This window comes from Hyperolius riggenbachi, chromosome 2 (assembly GCF_040937935.1).
Source record: "Hyperolius riggenbachi isolate aHypRig1 chromosome 2, aHypRig1.pri, whole genome shotgun sequence".
NCBI classification, from domain to species: domain Eukaryota; kingdom Metazoa; phylum Chordata; class Amphibia; order Anura; family Hyperoliidae; genus Hyperolius; species Hyperolius riggenbachi.
Window position 1 is genome coordinate 101,741,823 of NC_090647.1, and position 17,138 is coordinate 101,758,960.

At 46.0% G+C, this 17,138-nt stretch overlaps 1 protein-coding gene across 3 annotated transcripts in view; it reads right to left on the bottom strand.

The window, feature by feature from the left end:
• FAM124A (family with sequence similarity 124 member A) overlaps nt 1–14,756 on the bottom strand; it is an 83,665-nt gene extending 68,909 nt beyond the window's left edge. The window contains exon 1 of one of the 3 annotated variants that reach the window (XM_068265056.1): nt 14,702–14,756. In XM_068265056.1, the coding sequence (XP_068121157.1) occupies nt 14,702–14,736 (35 nt within the window). In that variant the 5' untranslated portion in view covers nt 14,737–14,756. Of the gene's footprint in view, nt 1–5,627; nt 5,761–14,701 lie in introns of those variants that run through there. The other 2 variants (XM_068265055.1, XM_068265057.1) reach the window with 2 other exon arrangements.
• Nucleotides 14,757–17,138: the final 2,382 nt, after the last annotated feature.

Below are 17,138 nucleotides of genomic sequence, written 5' to 3' on the forward strand. Positions count from 1 at the left end.
CACAAAAGAGCCAACGAATTCGCCTGAGAGTGGAATGCATGCGAATCGCATGCAATGTATTTAATAGGGAAATTGCATGCGTTTTTCCCATGCGATTTTTGCCGCGAATTCGCATGCAAATTCGCATAGGTACCGATGTAAATTCACACAGGCAGTGACATGGTTAAAATCGCATATACCCTCACCTATGCGAATTCGTATGCGAATTCGCGGCAAAAAACGCATGGGGAATCGCATCCGCAAGCGATTTCATCAGCGGTGGAATCCAGGCGATTCTGCACCGCAATAGTGGAAACGAGCCCTCACTTTAAGTTGATAGATCTCGGGCAATTTTTAGTCTACCCAAACATATCTAGTCTTGTTTTTTTCAGGACCATTAGGACTGTCCTTTGATATCACTTACTTATAGTAAATCTGGAATTAGCTTGTGTTTTTAAGAGATAATATGCTTAAAAAATAAACAAGAATGAATTTTCTGAAACTTTCAACTAAAAATAAGTAAATATCTTAAATTGCAGCAGTAAAACTATCAGAAACAGATTATTCAATATGTTGTCTATGCAGAAATGTAAACATTATGTAGATGATCTATTTTTTAGGTACACTGCCGGGGCACTAAGAAGAGGTGGAAATTAGGATTTTAAGAGCGAAAAAGTGATAATTTGCAATCCTGGTGATCAGGAGCCAATCAAAAGTGCTCCTCATTCATTGCAGAAGGTGTGAGCTGTAAAAGTATATAAGAATAATGGAGTAAAAATCTACAATGTGCCAGAAACTAGTATTCAAAGACAGGACATAGATTTTAATATGCATGGTCCTGAAGTGGTAAGGGGTCCCATCTCAAGTAACTTTAATTTTATGCTGCTTGGACTTTACTTGTTGTCAGTATAATTAATAAAACAAAATGCTGTTTTTATCACTGTTATAATCCATCAAATAACAAACGAAATACCCCGAGTCCTTAAAATAACGAAAGAAATACTGCAAGAGGTCAAAATCTTAAGCCTTGTTCCCATTGCGTTGCGTTCGCATTTTATTACTTTTGATGCAATTTTTATTTGTGATTCGGTGCTTGGGTGGGTGTTGCATTTTTGTGAAAAGCGCTTTTCTACGCCCTTTTCCCAAACTTTTTTATTCACTCCCTGACGCACGTCAGGAAGTGAACTCGTTGACCCGGAAAAGAATAAATACAAAGGGCCTGATTCACAAAGCGGTGCTAACAGTTAGCACGCTGGTGAAAAGCCCCTTATCATGCCTAAACTCAGTTTAGGCATGATAAGTTTAGGTGTGATAAGTTTAGGTGTGATAAGTTTAGGCATGATAAGTTTAGGTGTGATAAGTTTAGGCATGATAAGTTTAAGCGCCAACTGCGTTAGCACCGCAGTGCACAGCTTATCAAAAGTTTTACGCTAGCAAAGACTGGTGCACTTTGTATAAAGTTTAATGGCGCTGCTTTGCGTGCGGGACTTTGCAAGCGATCTAAACTTATCTAAACTTAGCATGCCTAAACTTATCACACCTAAACTTATCACGCCTAAACTTATCACGCCTAAACTGGCTTTTCACCAGCATGGTGCAATGGTTATCATGCCTAAAGTCTTTTAGACGTGCTAACTGGGTTAGCACCGCTTTGTGAATCGAGCCCAATGTATTTATTCTTAAAACTGCTCACGCAATCGCTGCACAAAGCAGTTTTGTGAGTTTTTTTGTGTTTTTCCTATACCTTCCATTGAGGTGGAATCCAGGCACGGATTTACCTCACAGGAGCCTATAGGCACAGATGTCCTGGCACCTTAGACTCCACCCTACATGAACCTACAAGCCCCACCAAACCTCACCACAAATGTGCTGGCTATGCCAGCTGTCAATTCTCCCTTACTTCCCTTGCCCATCATAGGCGGCTACAGGTGCCCCTTAGTGTTAGGTAGCCAGACGTACCCTCAGTAGAAAGTAGCTAGAGGTGCCCCCAAGTATTAGGTAGCTAGAGGAAACTCAGTATTAAGTAGCTAGTGGTGCGCCTGACTGAAGGGAGATCTTGTCAGTGGAATGCAGTGAGCAGGGTCAGTAATCTCTCATTTCTACTCTCATCAGGACTTGCATAGGGAAGGTGAGAGGGAGGAGGGCAGCACTAGGGGAGGGGAGTGAGCCGCCTTTCCATCATCAGGCGCCTGTAGGCACGTGCCTACAGTGCCTTATGGTAAACCCGGCCCTGGTGGAATCGCCTCAAAAAATGGTACAGGTAGTGCTTTGCTGAGCGGATCGGAAACGAACCGCTCAGATGTAAACTCTCTCATGAAGAATCATTGCACAAGCGATTTCTGGGCGTTTTTGAAAATCGCTAGCGCTTAAAAAAAATCACCTCCAGTGTGATCGAGCCCTTACTGAATTGTCATGAGTTTTTCTGTAAATTACCAACATAATGCCTCATGCATGAAAATTTTGTGAATTTGTAAAAAAAAAGTCTAAAATACTGCATGAGGCGAATTACCAAGCATGACATTTTTCCCGAAGGTGTCTTAGTGAATTGATGTCATTGCATACAAATCATCAGCTGATGTGATGCAGCTGGAAGGATATTTTCACTACTGCTAGTGATAGAAAGCAAAAAGTGCCGTTTTTACACCTAATTTGTGACTAACATCCTTCCCAGAAGCCCCCTGCCATTTGCATCTGGCTGCTACTTCTACTGAGCTGCATTTAAATGGGATAAGCAAGCTGTATATCCCTGATACACAAGTGAAGCATCTGCCTGCTAAAGACATTAGGAACTGCTTTACTAAAAGAATGTTTTACTTTGGCTCTTATGTTTGACTCTGGCTCTTGAAATTATGTTTGCTTCAGAACTCATAGCCTAAAAAAGAAGCTGTCTAAAATCGGCAAACAAAATCAGCAAAAAAGTGCCTGCATGTACCCTTTTTTGCACTCCTTTACAACTCCTGCTTTGTGATTGGGCCCATGCTGCCCCAATACTTAGGCCTAGTTCACACTACAAAACGCAATCGCAATGCACTAAGCGTTTGTGATTTTGCAAAGTGTTTTTTAAAATGTGTGTTTTTTCACATTCTTTTTTTTTTAAATCGCTCAAAAAAATGGTACAAGCAGCACTTTTTCAATTTTCTTCAAATCGAAACGCTGCAGTGAGAACACCCTCGTAGGGCGACACTGCTGTAGCACTTTGCTGATCACTGGCAATCAGCAAATTGAGCGCAATTGCTCACAGTATGAACCAGCCCTAAAATGCTGACTCTGTCATCCGTTTAAGATACAAGTGGTCCTCGAGTTACATATGTCCTGAGTTACATACAACTTGCAGAGAAATGCCCATTGCAATGATGTCACTCACTCAGAAGAGCCAAACCGAGAGCTCGTTGGAGCTGGGACACTTTTAGTGGTGAGTAAACTTAGTGGGGGAACCTGGTGGCACAATGGGAAACAGTGGCAGCGAGTGTGTGTGTGTGTGCGTGCGTGCGTGATGTGTGTGTGTGTGTTCAACTTAAAGGACAACTGTAATGAGAGGGATGTGGAGGCTGCCATATTCATTTCCTTTTAAGCAATATCAGTTGCCTGGTCATCCTCTGTCTTTAGCACTTTTAGTCACGGACCCTGAACAAGCATGCAGCAGATCAGATGTTTCTGACATTATTTTCAGATCTGACTGGATAAGCTGCATGCTTGTTTCTGGTGTTATTCAGACACTACTGCAGCCAGAAGGAAATAAATATGGCAGCCTCCATATTCGTCTTACTTCAGTTGTCCTTTTGGGCCCGAAATCGCCAGTAAAACGCTCAAACGCTAGCGCTTTTGAAAGCGCTAGTGTAATAAAAACCATATGGGCCCGTTCTTACTTGAGTGATTTGTGCTAATCGCCGCAAATCGCGAAACGCAAACGCATGGCCTGCACCATTTTCAGGCGATTTTCCAGCGAACGCGTTTCAGTGCTATAGAAGCGCTAAATGTGATCGCGGAGAAATCGCTGCACTGTCCAGTGATTTTTCCACATGAAATCGCGGAAAAATCACTCCTGCAAAACTGGACAACGGTTTGCGCTTTTAAGTGTGAATGGGCCCTTAAAGTGTACCAGAGCTGAATAATTAAACGATTTTATACATACCTGGGGCTTCCTCCAGCTCCATCCGCAACGATCGCTGCCACGCTGCCGTCCTCACACTTCCGTCAGCCGGAGCCAGTCTAACATGGTGGCTGGATGGTGTAATGGTTAAGGGCTCTGCCTCTGACACAGGAGACCATGGTTCAAATCTCGGCTCTGCCTGTTCAGTAAGCCAGCACCTATTCAGTAGGAGACCTTTGGCAAGTCTCCCTAACACTGCTACTGCCTATAGAGCGTGCCCTAGTGGCTGCTGCTCTGGCGCTTTGAGTCCGCCAGGAGAAAAGCGAGTTATAAATGTTATTTGTCTTGTCTAACGAAAGAGAAGTGCGCTGTTTGCATATCTCTCCAGCAGCCTGTGTTTCTGTGGCCCATGTCCGTGTGTGTGTGTCCCTGCGTCTGCACTACTGCGCATGTGCTGCAGGGACAGCTGTTGTTGGGACAGGAGCAGGACAGCCAGGGGGCCGGGCGGGCGCACGCATGCGCGCCTACAGGTGGTGGCAGTGACAGACCTAGAGCCCGTTGTTAAACGGGCTAAGGTCTCTAGTATACTATAACAGTGCAAGTTAGTTAGGGCAAAACAAAGTACAGTATCTTGGGATAAAGTCCTTATTCTCCCCATAGAGAGAAAACAGTTAAAGGGCTGCTGCACACCTAGAGAGCTTTTCAAAAAGCTAGCACTTTGAAAAGAAAGCACTTGGCTAAAGTGTTTGAATGGGATGGATCACACCAGAGTGATGTGATTTTTCCCCAAACGCAAAGGCAGGTCCTGCAGCATTTCTGGGGTAATTCTGTCTCAATTATAAATATAGGAAAGGCTCTAAAAAGCACTAAAACAGAGCAATTTTCCAAGCAAGGAATTTTCACACGGGTTCTACAAGTGATATGTAATTGATGATAACCAATGGGGTTAACATCAGAATATATCACCAAATTGAACAATACCAATTAGAGAGTCAGCTCTGTGTGACAGCCAAACTTTATAACATTCTCCATTCCTGTCAGGAGGGAAGTGTAGCAGTCCTGTCACCATAATAATTGTTTTTATTTTCCTTTATACCCAATGCTCTGCTTATCTCATGTTGTGCAAGGAGCAATAACTGTTCATACATCCATCCTCCTCACATGATGAATATCAGAAACATATCTTCCAGTACACATTATTATAGCATGATGCTGGGGATACAGCGATGGGACGCAGCACACAGCATCACAACAGTCAGAAGAAGTTTATAAGTGTGGGGAATGTACTTCCTAATACCCATCTCACCTAAATAACTCAACTACCCAAACTGTACAGCTACATCCAACCTCAATACAGAATACAGCGATCTCAGTGTAGAAACACAACGGGAGTTTTCCAGGCACAAAACTTCACACATCCAGTAAACTCGGTGGGGACGAGTGTCAGCTCTTCAGGCAAGACATCCTGTCCCAGCAGTGTGTGTCATGTAAACACTACTACAACCCCCCCCCCAATGCTAAGCCTGTAAGTCACACTCCGAGCCCAGAGAGTACTTACCCCCCGGTCTCCGCCCCCGAGTCCTCGCAGTCATCCTCTGCAGCCTTGCTCTCCATGGCTCAGGCATCCATGGTGTTCTGCCAGAGATGCAGGGTGCCCGGCTGCTGAGCCCCCGATGCCCCTGTGCCCTGTCTGTCCTCCACTCTCCGCCTTCTGACCTCCTCTCTTCCCCCTCCCCGGCAGCAGCGGCGCCGCCTCCCCGATCCTTTGTATGAGCTGCCTCCTCTCTCTCCCCAGCATCCTCCTCCATCAGCAGCAGCAGCCACCTAATCCCTGGCAGGAGGGGGGGACCGCAGCCTCTCTCTCGGGGCGGGACCGCACAGAGGTGCGACCCCGGGAAACTTTCTGGCTGCAGGGAAGAGGCCAAGCCAAACTTCCAACTTGGCAGGAAGGGGTTAATGTGCATCAAGCAGTCGGGGCCGATCACTCATTGTTCCATAGAGGTGTTTATGTGGCGGCGCTAAGGTTACCAGGCTTATAACATGACATTAGACCTTGCAGATGATGACATAGGCCACTTTATAAGAAGCAGACTGGCTCGTTTACAAAAAAAAAACTAAGTTTACAAGTTGAAGTTCGTGTGTTTAATGGACAGACTTTTGTGACTTATAGAAACCATGTTTGCATTGTTACCAGTGTTGCCAACCTCAGAAATACATTTTTACTGATAAAGCACAAAAAATTTGCTGACAGAACACTTTTTTACTGACATCTACTATTATTGAAATTAAATGAAAGATATCACACATGCACCCTACGTGCAATACACCGGCAACCACGTAGGGCTCGAATGAGGAAAAAGAGTGCATTGGCAGACACCGGACAGGTGAAGTATTAATGCACGGACTGGCGGTTTCCATCACATGTTTTCTCGATTATCGCAGCCCTTACCGCTGCACACCTTATCCGATTGATACATGCAATTGATACATGCAACCAGTGGCGTAGCTAAGGGGCTGTGGGCCCCGATGCAAGTTTTATAATGGGGCCCCCCAAGCACTCTATACATAACAATTGGTACGGCGCACCAAAACCTGCCAATGTCAACTACAGCATTAGAGGTGAAAGAAGGGGATGGGGAGCAGCTTGTTAATAATTACCACTATTCAAAGTATCTATAGAAGTAATTATTATGAGCACAGGACCAATAGAGAGCTAATACTGCAGTTGAGGGAGGGCCCTTCGGGGCCCCTCTGGCCCAAGGGCCCCGATGCGGCCGCTACCTCTGCAACCCCTATTGCTACGCCCCTGCATGCAACCAATTTCAGCCCGAAATTGGTTTCCTTGTCAACTAGGCATGCTCTTGGTGGCACCGATTTTTAGAATATCAATAATAATTGTCTTATCTGATGGTTGATCTGCCGCCAAGTCTACAGATGTATGGCCACCTTTAGCTAGAGCAGTGTACATTCCAGAGTGATACGTGAACTGATAAGCAGTAAGTGCTGTGATCTTCTGGGAGAGAGAGGTTTTTATTTACTGACACCACAAATGTTTTCATGGACTTTACTGACAGCCCAGATTTGTTGACTTTTTTACTGACTGTCAGTAAATTTACTGACGGTTGGCAACACTGATTGTTACGCCTAAATTCAAAATAAAGGTGCTTGGAAATTTGGCCGCTCAGTAATTTAAATAGTAAAATACTAATATTTTACTATTAAGGGAAAGGTTCGAAGAAAATAATTTAAAAAAGATGTAGTTTCCTGGGGCATCCTCCAGTACCTGGCAGCCGATACGTCCCTCGCTGCAGCTCTGGAGTCTCCTCTGTTGCAGATGCAGACCTCACCAGAACTACTGCTCCTGCGCAGAACATTCCCAGCTGGAGATGGATTAAGATTTAATGGGGCCCTAGGCAAGGTAGTATATTTGGGGCCCCTTGTGGTTGTTTTGGTATGCTGTAGTGGAGAGAAGGGCAGAAAAGGTAGCTTGTGGGCCCCTTGACACCCACAGGGCCCCAAGCACCTGCCTAGGTTGCCTGGTGGATGATCCTGCTCTGCGAGTCCCAGCCACGGGAGCGCGAGTGGCCCACAGGAGCACAGGCGCAGAAGTGCCGACCTCACCAGGTCGGCATCTTATGCGCAGGCACATTAGTTCTGACGAGGTCTGCATCTGCAATGGAGGGGACCTCGGAGCTGCAGCGAGGGACAGATCGGCTGGCAGGGGCTGGAGGAAGCCCCAGGTAAGTAGATCTTGTTTTTTATTTTCCTCAGATGTTTCCTTTAAAACGTAAAAAAGATAGTAAAATATCTATTAAATATATTATACTACTAGTGACCTTAGCCCTTTTAAAAACGGGCTAGGTCTGTCACCGCTCATATCAGCGCACGCCCGCCCCTCCTGGCCTCGTCCTCCCCTGCAAGCCGCGCGTAATTCCCCAGCTCTCCTCAGTGTCTCTGCCTCCCTCCCTGCACATACACATAACAAAAAACCACACACGGACATGGGACGCAGAGACACTTGAGGATTATTATAGAGGATAGCTAAGCCTATTCTCACACTGAATCCTCCCCCCTGACGCCTAACCGCCACCCGCACAAACAGCCTTCCTGATGCCTAACCATCCCCCCCACACACCTACACACACAAACCCTCTACCTGATGCCTAAAACCCCCTACCTGATGCCTAAAACTATGGCGCTGCCATAGGGTTCCATTAAATTTATCGGCAAGCAAGGAAAATGTGGCCGCCTGCGGGATTTGGAACCTAAATTTCCCTTCCTTGACGATAAATTTAATAGAACCCTATGGTGGCGCCCAAATTTCCTACTGCCAGTTTGGCAGCCCTTTCACACCAATAACATTGTGCTGCTCATATCGCAACGCAACGAAAAGACACAATGCAGTTGCGTTGCGGTGCGAGTGCGACCATACATTGAGGCTTACAGTGCAATGAAAGTATATTTCACTCCTACTGTAAATGCGCGCATTGCTCAGTTAAAGTACAGCATGCGTCAGAACCCGATGCGCCGCACTCCTTGTGCAAAGCTCCATAGGAATATCATTGCATTGCATTGCAATGGATATTGCCCTTTGCGACACAATGCAACAGAATCAGCGTGGGAAGGGCCTTACAATCCTGGAAGGGTCTGCTGTAGAAATACAGAAGTCTAATTCTTCTAAACCATACATGTCAAACTGACCCACAGAGTCATGAAATTTGGCCCTCAAATGGTTTCCCCACTTTGCAGAGCAGGGACAAGGTCCTCCAGCACCCAAGGCTGAGACAACAAAGTGCGCCCCTCGATCCCTCCCACCCCAGCAGTCACACACTGATTGCTATTAGACTAAGAGGGCCACAGGGCCCACAACCTCCTCAACACCTTAATATCTAGTTATCTGGCTTGTAGTCACTTCCATGTATCCCCTTTTCTTATTTCTTTCTGCTTCAAACAGAATTAAGGCCTTCCAACAATATCCTGCGCCTGAATCATGTAAGATAATTATGTCTACCCTATTGTAGGGGAGCCAGTAGTGACAATGTGACACCAGGAACAAACTATGATTCACTACTGTCTGCTTGACATATAAACTTTATTAAATACTGTACACATACTATACCCAACCCATTAAAAGAGCAGTACTGCGGTGCAAGCCTAAGCTAAACACAGCCGGCTGTGTCACATACACGGATCTCCACTGCATACAGCCACACTTCCACACTCACTGATGTTTATACTCCCGGGAGTTTTTATGAAACAGTCTGCATGCAGCAAGCTAGAGTCACATAGCACCAGGAGGTCAGTGGTTAGTCATGCAGGGGCTGTAGCCAGATTGTTAGTGCAGCAGTTCCACGTTAATGGCTGGCATGTGCCTCATCAATGTTTTCATGCAGCGTTAATGGTGCTGGACAAAACTTGCATCGAGCGCATAAAGCATAATATGGGTTGCCACTGAGGGCTCTCACCACCTCCTACGCAATGTCCCACTTCGCTGTAACTGCTCAGCAGTCTCCCGTGGTGCGCTCTGTGTCCTGCTTAGTCCACTCCGCTGTCATGGGTATACAGAAGCCGGCATACTTGCGCTATGAATCACGCTTCCTGCTGTTCACAGTCTCGCTGTTCGAGACCCGGATGTGACGTCACCGCACTGCCCCAGCATCACTAGTATCGGCCGCCCACCGGCCTTCGTCAGATGACGAAGGCCGGTGGGCGGCCGATACTAGTGATGCTGGGGCAGTGCGGTGACGTCACATCCGGGTCTCGAACAGCGAGACTGTGAACAGCAGGAAGCGTGATTCATAGCGCAAGTATGCCGGCTTCTGTATACCCATGACAGCGGAGTGGACTAAGCAGGACACAGAGCGCACCACGGGAGACTGCTGAGCAGTTACAGCGAAGTGGGACATTGCGTAGGAGGTGGTGAGAGCCCTCAGTGGCAACCCATATTATGCTTTATGCGCTCGATGCAAGTTTTGTCCAGCACCATTAACGCTGCATGAAAACATTGATGAGGCACATGCCAGCCATTAACGTGGAACTGCTGCACTAACAATCTGGCTACAGCCCCTGCATGACTAACCACTGACCTCCTGGTGCTATGTGACTCTAGCTTGCTGCATGCAGACTGTTTCATAAAAACTCCCGGGAGTATAAACATCAGTGAGTGTGGAAGTGTGGCTGTATGCAGTGGAGATCCGTGTATGTGACACAGCCGGCTGTGTTTAGCTTAGGCTTGCACCGCAGTACTGCTCTTTTAATGGGTTGGGTATAGTATGTGTACAGTATTTAATAAAGTTTATATGTCAAGCAGACAGTAGTGAATCATAGTTTGTTCCTTCAAACAGAATTAGGAATGACAGCTGAATGAATTGTGCGCCCCCTCCTACACTGCGCCCTGAGGCTGGAGCCTCTCCAGCCTATGCCTCGGCCCGGCCCTGCCACTTTGTATGATGTTTGGCCCTCTTTAGACCACCAGGGAAGGTATATTGGAGTTGAAGCCTTAGATCACTGTACACGAGCAGCTCCCACTTACTGCGCATGCGTTGGCTGGCTCGTGTGGCTACTGTGTGGCCAAACTGCTGGAAGAGTTGCTGCGCTCAGCGACGGGAGACATCAGGATTCAGAGGGGAGCATCAATAGGATCCTGAGGCTTCCCTGTCTTTAGGTAAGTATCTAAATTTGTACCCGAGCTTCGGCTCTGGTACACTTTAGGGCCTGTTTCCACTATGGTGAATTCGCATGAATTATCCGCATGCAAATTCGCATAGCAATGTATTTAAGGGTAGTAACACACTAGGCAGAATCGCATATGCAATTTCCATAGCACATAGTGGAAAACGCATATGCGATTCTGCCTAGTGTGTTCCTACCCTCAATGGGCCTGTTTCCATTACAGGCGAAATTAGCTTTACCCTTTTCAGTGCGGTTTATGCGGTGACGTGTACGCGTTTTCACATGCGTGGGTCAATAGTGATCAATGACAACAAGAAAAAAAAAACTTGCTTACGTATCTGAATTCACAATCGTTTTTTTTCATGTGATTCACCTAGTTATAGTGGAAACTGACCCTTAAGGTTAGGCGTCAGGAAGGGGGGTTTTACAATTAGGCATCGTAGGAGGGAGGGTTCTGTGTGAGAGAGAATATGGTTAGGTGTAGTTGTAGTAAAAAATCTGTAACATTTACCAATGTTTTACTATCGTCATTACCACTAGGGCTGCTCAAATCCGGATCTGGGAGACACCCGGATAGTTGCTATCCGGATATCTCCCAGTAAACCTGGACGGGGGTCAAGCTTACCTGTCTGACGTCTTCTTCGTTCATCCCTGGCGCCTCCCACGATGCGTTCCACGCAGGGGTCACGTGACTACAAACACTTCCTCCTTCCGGGTTGAATGAGGAAGTGTTGTCATGTGATGCGCGTGGACTGCATCGTGGGAGGCGCCAGGGACGGACGAAGAAGACGTCAGACAGGTAAGCTTGACCCCCCGCCCAACCTGCACAGGTTTACTGGGAGACACCCGGATAGCAACTATCCGGGTGTCTCCCGGATCCGCATTTGAGCAGCCCTAATTACCACTGTAAATATTTTTTCATTTTTATTTGGTGCCCAATTCACAGCGGTATTTATGGTTTACACTTTCATTGGCTTCTTCCAGTTTTTGGGCACTCAACTATAGATGCAAGAAAATACAAAAAAATACAGTACTTCAGTCCAGTAAAGCTATAAAGTATTAAAATATTGTTTTATAGGTACTGTGATTTTGTTACCACAAAATGAAGGTTGTATTTACTGATGTTGCTATAACTGCACAGCACTCAGTTCAGCTCAGTGATGAGGGGAGCAGTTCCAGGATGGTAACTCCACCAGCCAATGCCAGAGCTCAGCACAGCACCAGCCTAATTACAGCAATTACCTCCTGGAAGGAACACCTGTACTCATATTACCTCTTGGAGAAATAGGTCAGGACGGCAGATGGGTAACGCAGGCAGGAGGCCGTGTGTATCGCCTCTCATGCCGAAGCCATTACAGCCAGACACAGGCAGTCTTTGGAAACTCTCCCTCTCATATTGGAAAATTAATTTGGTCGTCTTCAGTGACTGGAGGTGGTGTCTGCACACTTGTCAACTGTTCCTAGTTCTGAAACTACGCTTTTGCTGAAAATTGATATATAATAGTTTCACAAGCCATTTTCTAAGTTAAACTTCAGCTCAACCCATTTTTTTTATTTCCGTTTTGGATAGAATGGGAAAGACTCACAACCTACGGGGGATTCTCAGTTTGTGTAGCGCTAGTGTTCCAGGAAAAAGGCTCATGTAAATCAAATTAAGCACAAATGAAACTATAGTCTTATATTGAAAATGATAGTAATTGCTATAATTGTGCTCCATATGTACATTTTGATCCCTTTATATCCTGTTAGGCCTGGAACCCACTATAAATTGCTAATCGCAATCGCTAGCGTTTTGTATGGGCGGTTTGTAAGCAATTTCATGAGCAATTGCGGTAGCGTTTTTAACCACTTTATCCACAAGTCAGTAGATATACGTCCTCTGTGACTTCATCTAAGCCACAAGTCAGTAGATCTACTGACTTGTACAGAAGCAGTGCTGTGCAAGACTGGGCACATTTCTGGCACTATCTGATGCAGCACTAAAGGTGCGTACACACGCACTACAGAAGCCAACGACGGGTCCGTCGGACCCTCCCGCTGGGCGGACTTTCAGCAGACTGTAGTGCGTGTGTACGTACTGTCAGCGGACTGATAAGGCTGTTCCTAGATGATCCGCTGAGCGGATACGCTTCCATGCATGCGCCGCAAGGCCACCGTTTTTTCAAAACCCTGCGTCGTCATATAGCTAGCGATGTATGGGCTGATTCGACCAAGAGACAAATCTCTCTCTAATCGACTCTGATAAGAGAGAGATCTTTCAGATGCCCATACACCATAGGTCGATTCCGATCAATTTAAAGCTGAAATCGATCCGGAATCAGCCTTGTGATGCCGCATCCGACTGCTATGCTGCCCCGACACTGTACCCTAATGTTAAATGTCCCTCCGTGCACAGTGCAAGGTATACATTACCTGTCCACGGCCTCCGCTTGTCCCCGCTGGCTCCAGATGCACTCTGTTCTTCAAACATGAGTGCCACGTGGCGTGCCCCATTACTAGGAAACCAGGTGTCACGTGTGTATGGAGCAAGGAGTGCGCCTGGAGCTAGCAGAGGGACAAGCGGAAGGCCACGGACAAGTAATGTATACCTTGCACTGGGCACCGGGGGGGGGGGGGGGGCATTTAACATTGGGGAGGGGGGGCAGCACCAGGGTTTTCGCCGCATTCATCAATTGTCCTGAAATTGAACGCTGTTCCTGCTGCGCACCCTATCCAGTAAGTTGGCCAAACATCTTGCAGCATGTGTGATCGCCCCAAAATTGGTTGCATTGTCGGTCGGGTATGCGCTTGGCGGCACCAATTTTCATCCGATTCGATTATAATAATTGAATTGGATAGTCGATCGGCTGCCAAGTCGCCTGATGTATAGCAACCTTAAGTATCAATGAATGTATACATAGAAACTACGTTAATTGACATAGTAGCGGCCGCTAGTGAAGTACTGTTACTTCATTCTGGGGGCACATCTGGTTACCTATGCTGGGTTGAGGGGGATCCTACTTCATACTGGGGGCACATTTGTCTACCTATACTGGTACTGGAGAACCTTTTCTTGGCCTTGCTTCAGAGTATATGATAAGGTAGGTGAACTATGGCAGTGTTACTAATGAATCTGAAAATGATCACATATTTTATATAAAGATACTTACAGAAAGACCCTGAGCTGCTTGGTTACTCTATTGTACTGTTGGACTGGTCCAAGTCTTACACCATAGAGCGGGTTGCCCACACTTTTTCGGCTTTCGAGCTACTTTAAAATTTGCTGAGTCCAGGAGATCTACCAACATTTACAGTATAGGTAGTTAGGTATAGGTGCCTTCAGTATAGGTAGTTAGGTATAGGTGCCTTCAGTATAGGTAGTTAGGTATATGTGCCTTCAGTATAGGTAGCCAGGTATAGGTGCCTTCAGTGTAGGTAGTTAGGTATAGGTGCCTTCAGTATAGGTAGTTAGGTATAGGGGCCTTCAGTATAGGTAGCCAGGTATAGTGGCCTTCAGTATAGGTAGTTAGGTATAGGTGCCTTCACTATAGATAGCTAGGTATAGGCGCCTTCAGTATAGATAGCTAGGTGTAAGTGCCACTTACCTCCCTCCAGTTCCAGAAGCGGTGTCTGGGGCTCGTCCTGGTCGCCCCTCCTTCAGCCGCGGCTGGCTGGAGGATAGGGATGTATGCACATTTTTATGCAAATTATGTATGTAGTTTGAAAATGGACCAATCAATTTAAACCCGGGTTTAAATTAATTGGGAACTCTTCAGCGGGCAAAGGGGTGGCGGGCAGTGTGCGTGGATGCTTGTGCCCGGTACCGCCCCCAGCCATGACGTGGTGGCCTCTACTCTTCAGCCGTGCCGCCTCTCTCCTCCTCTGCCTTCCGATTGGCCAGCAGCCGGCAGCAGAATTTGATGGGTTGCGTTATACAGCTATTCTTATTCAGCCCTGTTTATGGCCTTCATACTGCCTTACCTCAGACTGGCTGTATGTTCTCTGTGCGCTGTCATATTTTCTTGTCTCCTGTTTATCGCTGATGCCTAGTCCAGTTCATATGTTCTTCATTCACCTACTAAGCAATCGTTTAGCTGTTTCTTGTGTGGACTGATGTAAGAAGTGAGCATCAGATAAGAAAATATTCAGTACCCATGCGCAGTTAATTAACCCAAATCCTGTTAATTAAGTTATAAGATTGAACTTAAAGTGGATTTTAAAAGATTTAAAAGTGTCAGCCTACACTTTACTTGCCAGGCCAAGCATTATATCACTATGTCTACTTTAAAGAGTAATTTGAGTTTTGTCATTAATTAATATAACATGTAGAGTGTTAGTATGCAACCCATTTTGTTATGTCAAATTTACCAAAGCCCCAAGCAAATTGGCTTCAGCTGAAGGCAGTGAGTAATATGACCTACATGGTGTACTGGCTAAGGGCATCAAATCTGATGTAGGAGACTAGAACTCAAATCCTGGCTGGAACTAATAACTAACCAGTAAGGAGTCCTTGGGCAAGGCTCCTTAACGCTGCAAATGCCTACCAGGGAGGATAACTGAGTGCATTGTAACTGGCTCCAGCTCTCATTAGCCACCAATGTCGTTTGAGCCCTCTAGGAGAAAACTGCTTTGCAAACGCTAGCATTTCATTTAATTTTTTACCTTTGTCTGAAGCAGCAGTTCCTAATGCTGGTTATCGGTGTTCAGAGCTGTGTGAAGAAATTAACAGAACTCTTTTCCCCACTAGGTAAGTACTACTAAAGGTGGCCACTAATGATCCAATCTTTTTCATCCAATCTTACCAAATCTATGTAGTAGAAGGGTAAATTGAGTGAATATACTGAATGGATACTTCAGGCAGTTACCTTATATTACATAGAAATGGTAAGATTGGATGAAAAAGATTGGATCATTAGTGGCCACCTTTAGTTGTTAGGTTAGAGATTTTATTGGAGGTTGGGGGGAGGATGTTGTTAGTATTAGGAGCAAGGTCAGTCTTGTGTTAGGTGATGGTTATGCTATCGGGGTTAGAGATAGTTATTGGGTTATATTAAGGTTAACAATGAATCTGTGTGTAGGAGGTGAAAGGTTATGTTTTTACATGTTTATTTGTAACAATATTACTTTATTCTTAGTCGTTTTTTGCCCATTTTAAAATCTTTCACTTCGGCAATTCACATTCTTACATTTATCATAGGTGGCGACATCTTCACTGCTGGTATGAGCATCTCTGGGGAATGTTTTGTTTACTGTGTGTTCCCAAGTCAGTAGAAACTACAACCGCTCTCCCAGAATGCTCTGGGAGAAGAATTTAGTATATCTAAACAGCCTTGGCTAAACATCACTGGGAGGGCTGGGTAACATATTAATATACAGCTGCTGTTTATAGATATAGGAGCTGTTTCTAATCCTGGAACCAGTTCAATTAACATAAAACTAGGTATTTTAAATATTTTCAGTGGCGTAGCAATAGGGGTTGCAGAAGTAGTGACCGGACCCCATCGGGCCCTTGGGCCAGAGGGGCCCCATGGGGCCCTTCCTCAATCAAAGTATTAGCTATTTATTGTTCCTGTGATGGTAATAATTAGAGTTGGGCCGAACCTCCGATTTTAGGTTCGCGAACCGGGTTCGCGAACTTCCGCGGAAGGTTCGGTTCGCGTTAAAGTTCGCGAACCGCAATAGACTTCAATGGGGATGCGAACTTTGAAAAAAAAAATAATTATGCTGGCCACAAAAGTGATGGAAAAGATGTTTCAAGGGGTCTAACACCTGGAGGGGGGCATGGCGGAGTGGGATACACGCCAAAAGTCCCCGGGAAAAATCTGGATTTGACGAAAAGCAGCGTTTTAAGGGCAGAAATCACATTGAATGCTAAATGACAGGCCTAAAGTGCTTTAAAACATCTTGCATGTGTATACATCAATCAGGTAGTGTAATTAAGGTACTGCTTCACACTGACACACCAAACTCCACTGAACAGAACAGGTATGCAGTGGCGGGTTCACTAAACAGGTATACAGTGGCGGGTCCACTGAACAGAACAGGTATGCAGTGGCGGGTTCACTGAACAGGTATGCAGTGGTGGGTTCACAGAACAGGTATGCAGTGGTGGGTTCACAGAACAGGTATGCAGTGGCAGCAGGATCACTGAACAGGTATGCAGTGGTGGGTGGGTTCACAGAACAGGTATGCAGTGGTGGGTTCACAGAACAGGTATGCAGTGGCAGGATCACTGAACAGGTATGCAGTGGTGGTGGGTGGGTTCACAGAACAAGTATGCAGTGGCAGGATCACTGAACAGGTATGCAGTGGTGGGTGGGTTCACAGAACAGGTATGCAGTGGCAGCAGGATCACTGAACAGGTATGCAGTGGTGGGTGGGTTCACAGAACAGGTATGCAGTGGCAGGATCACTGAAC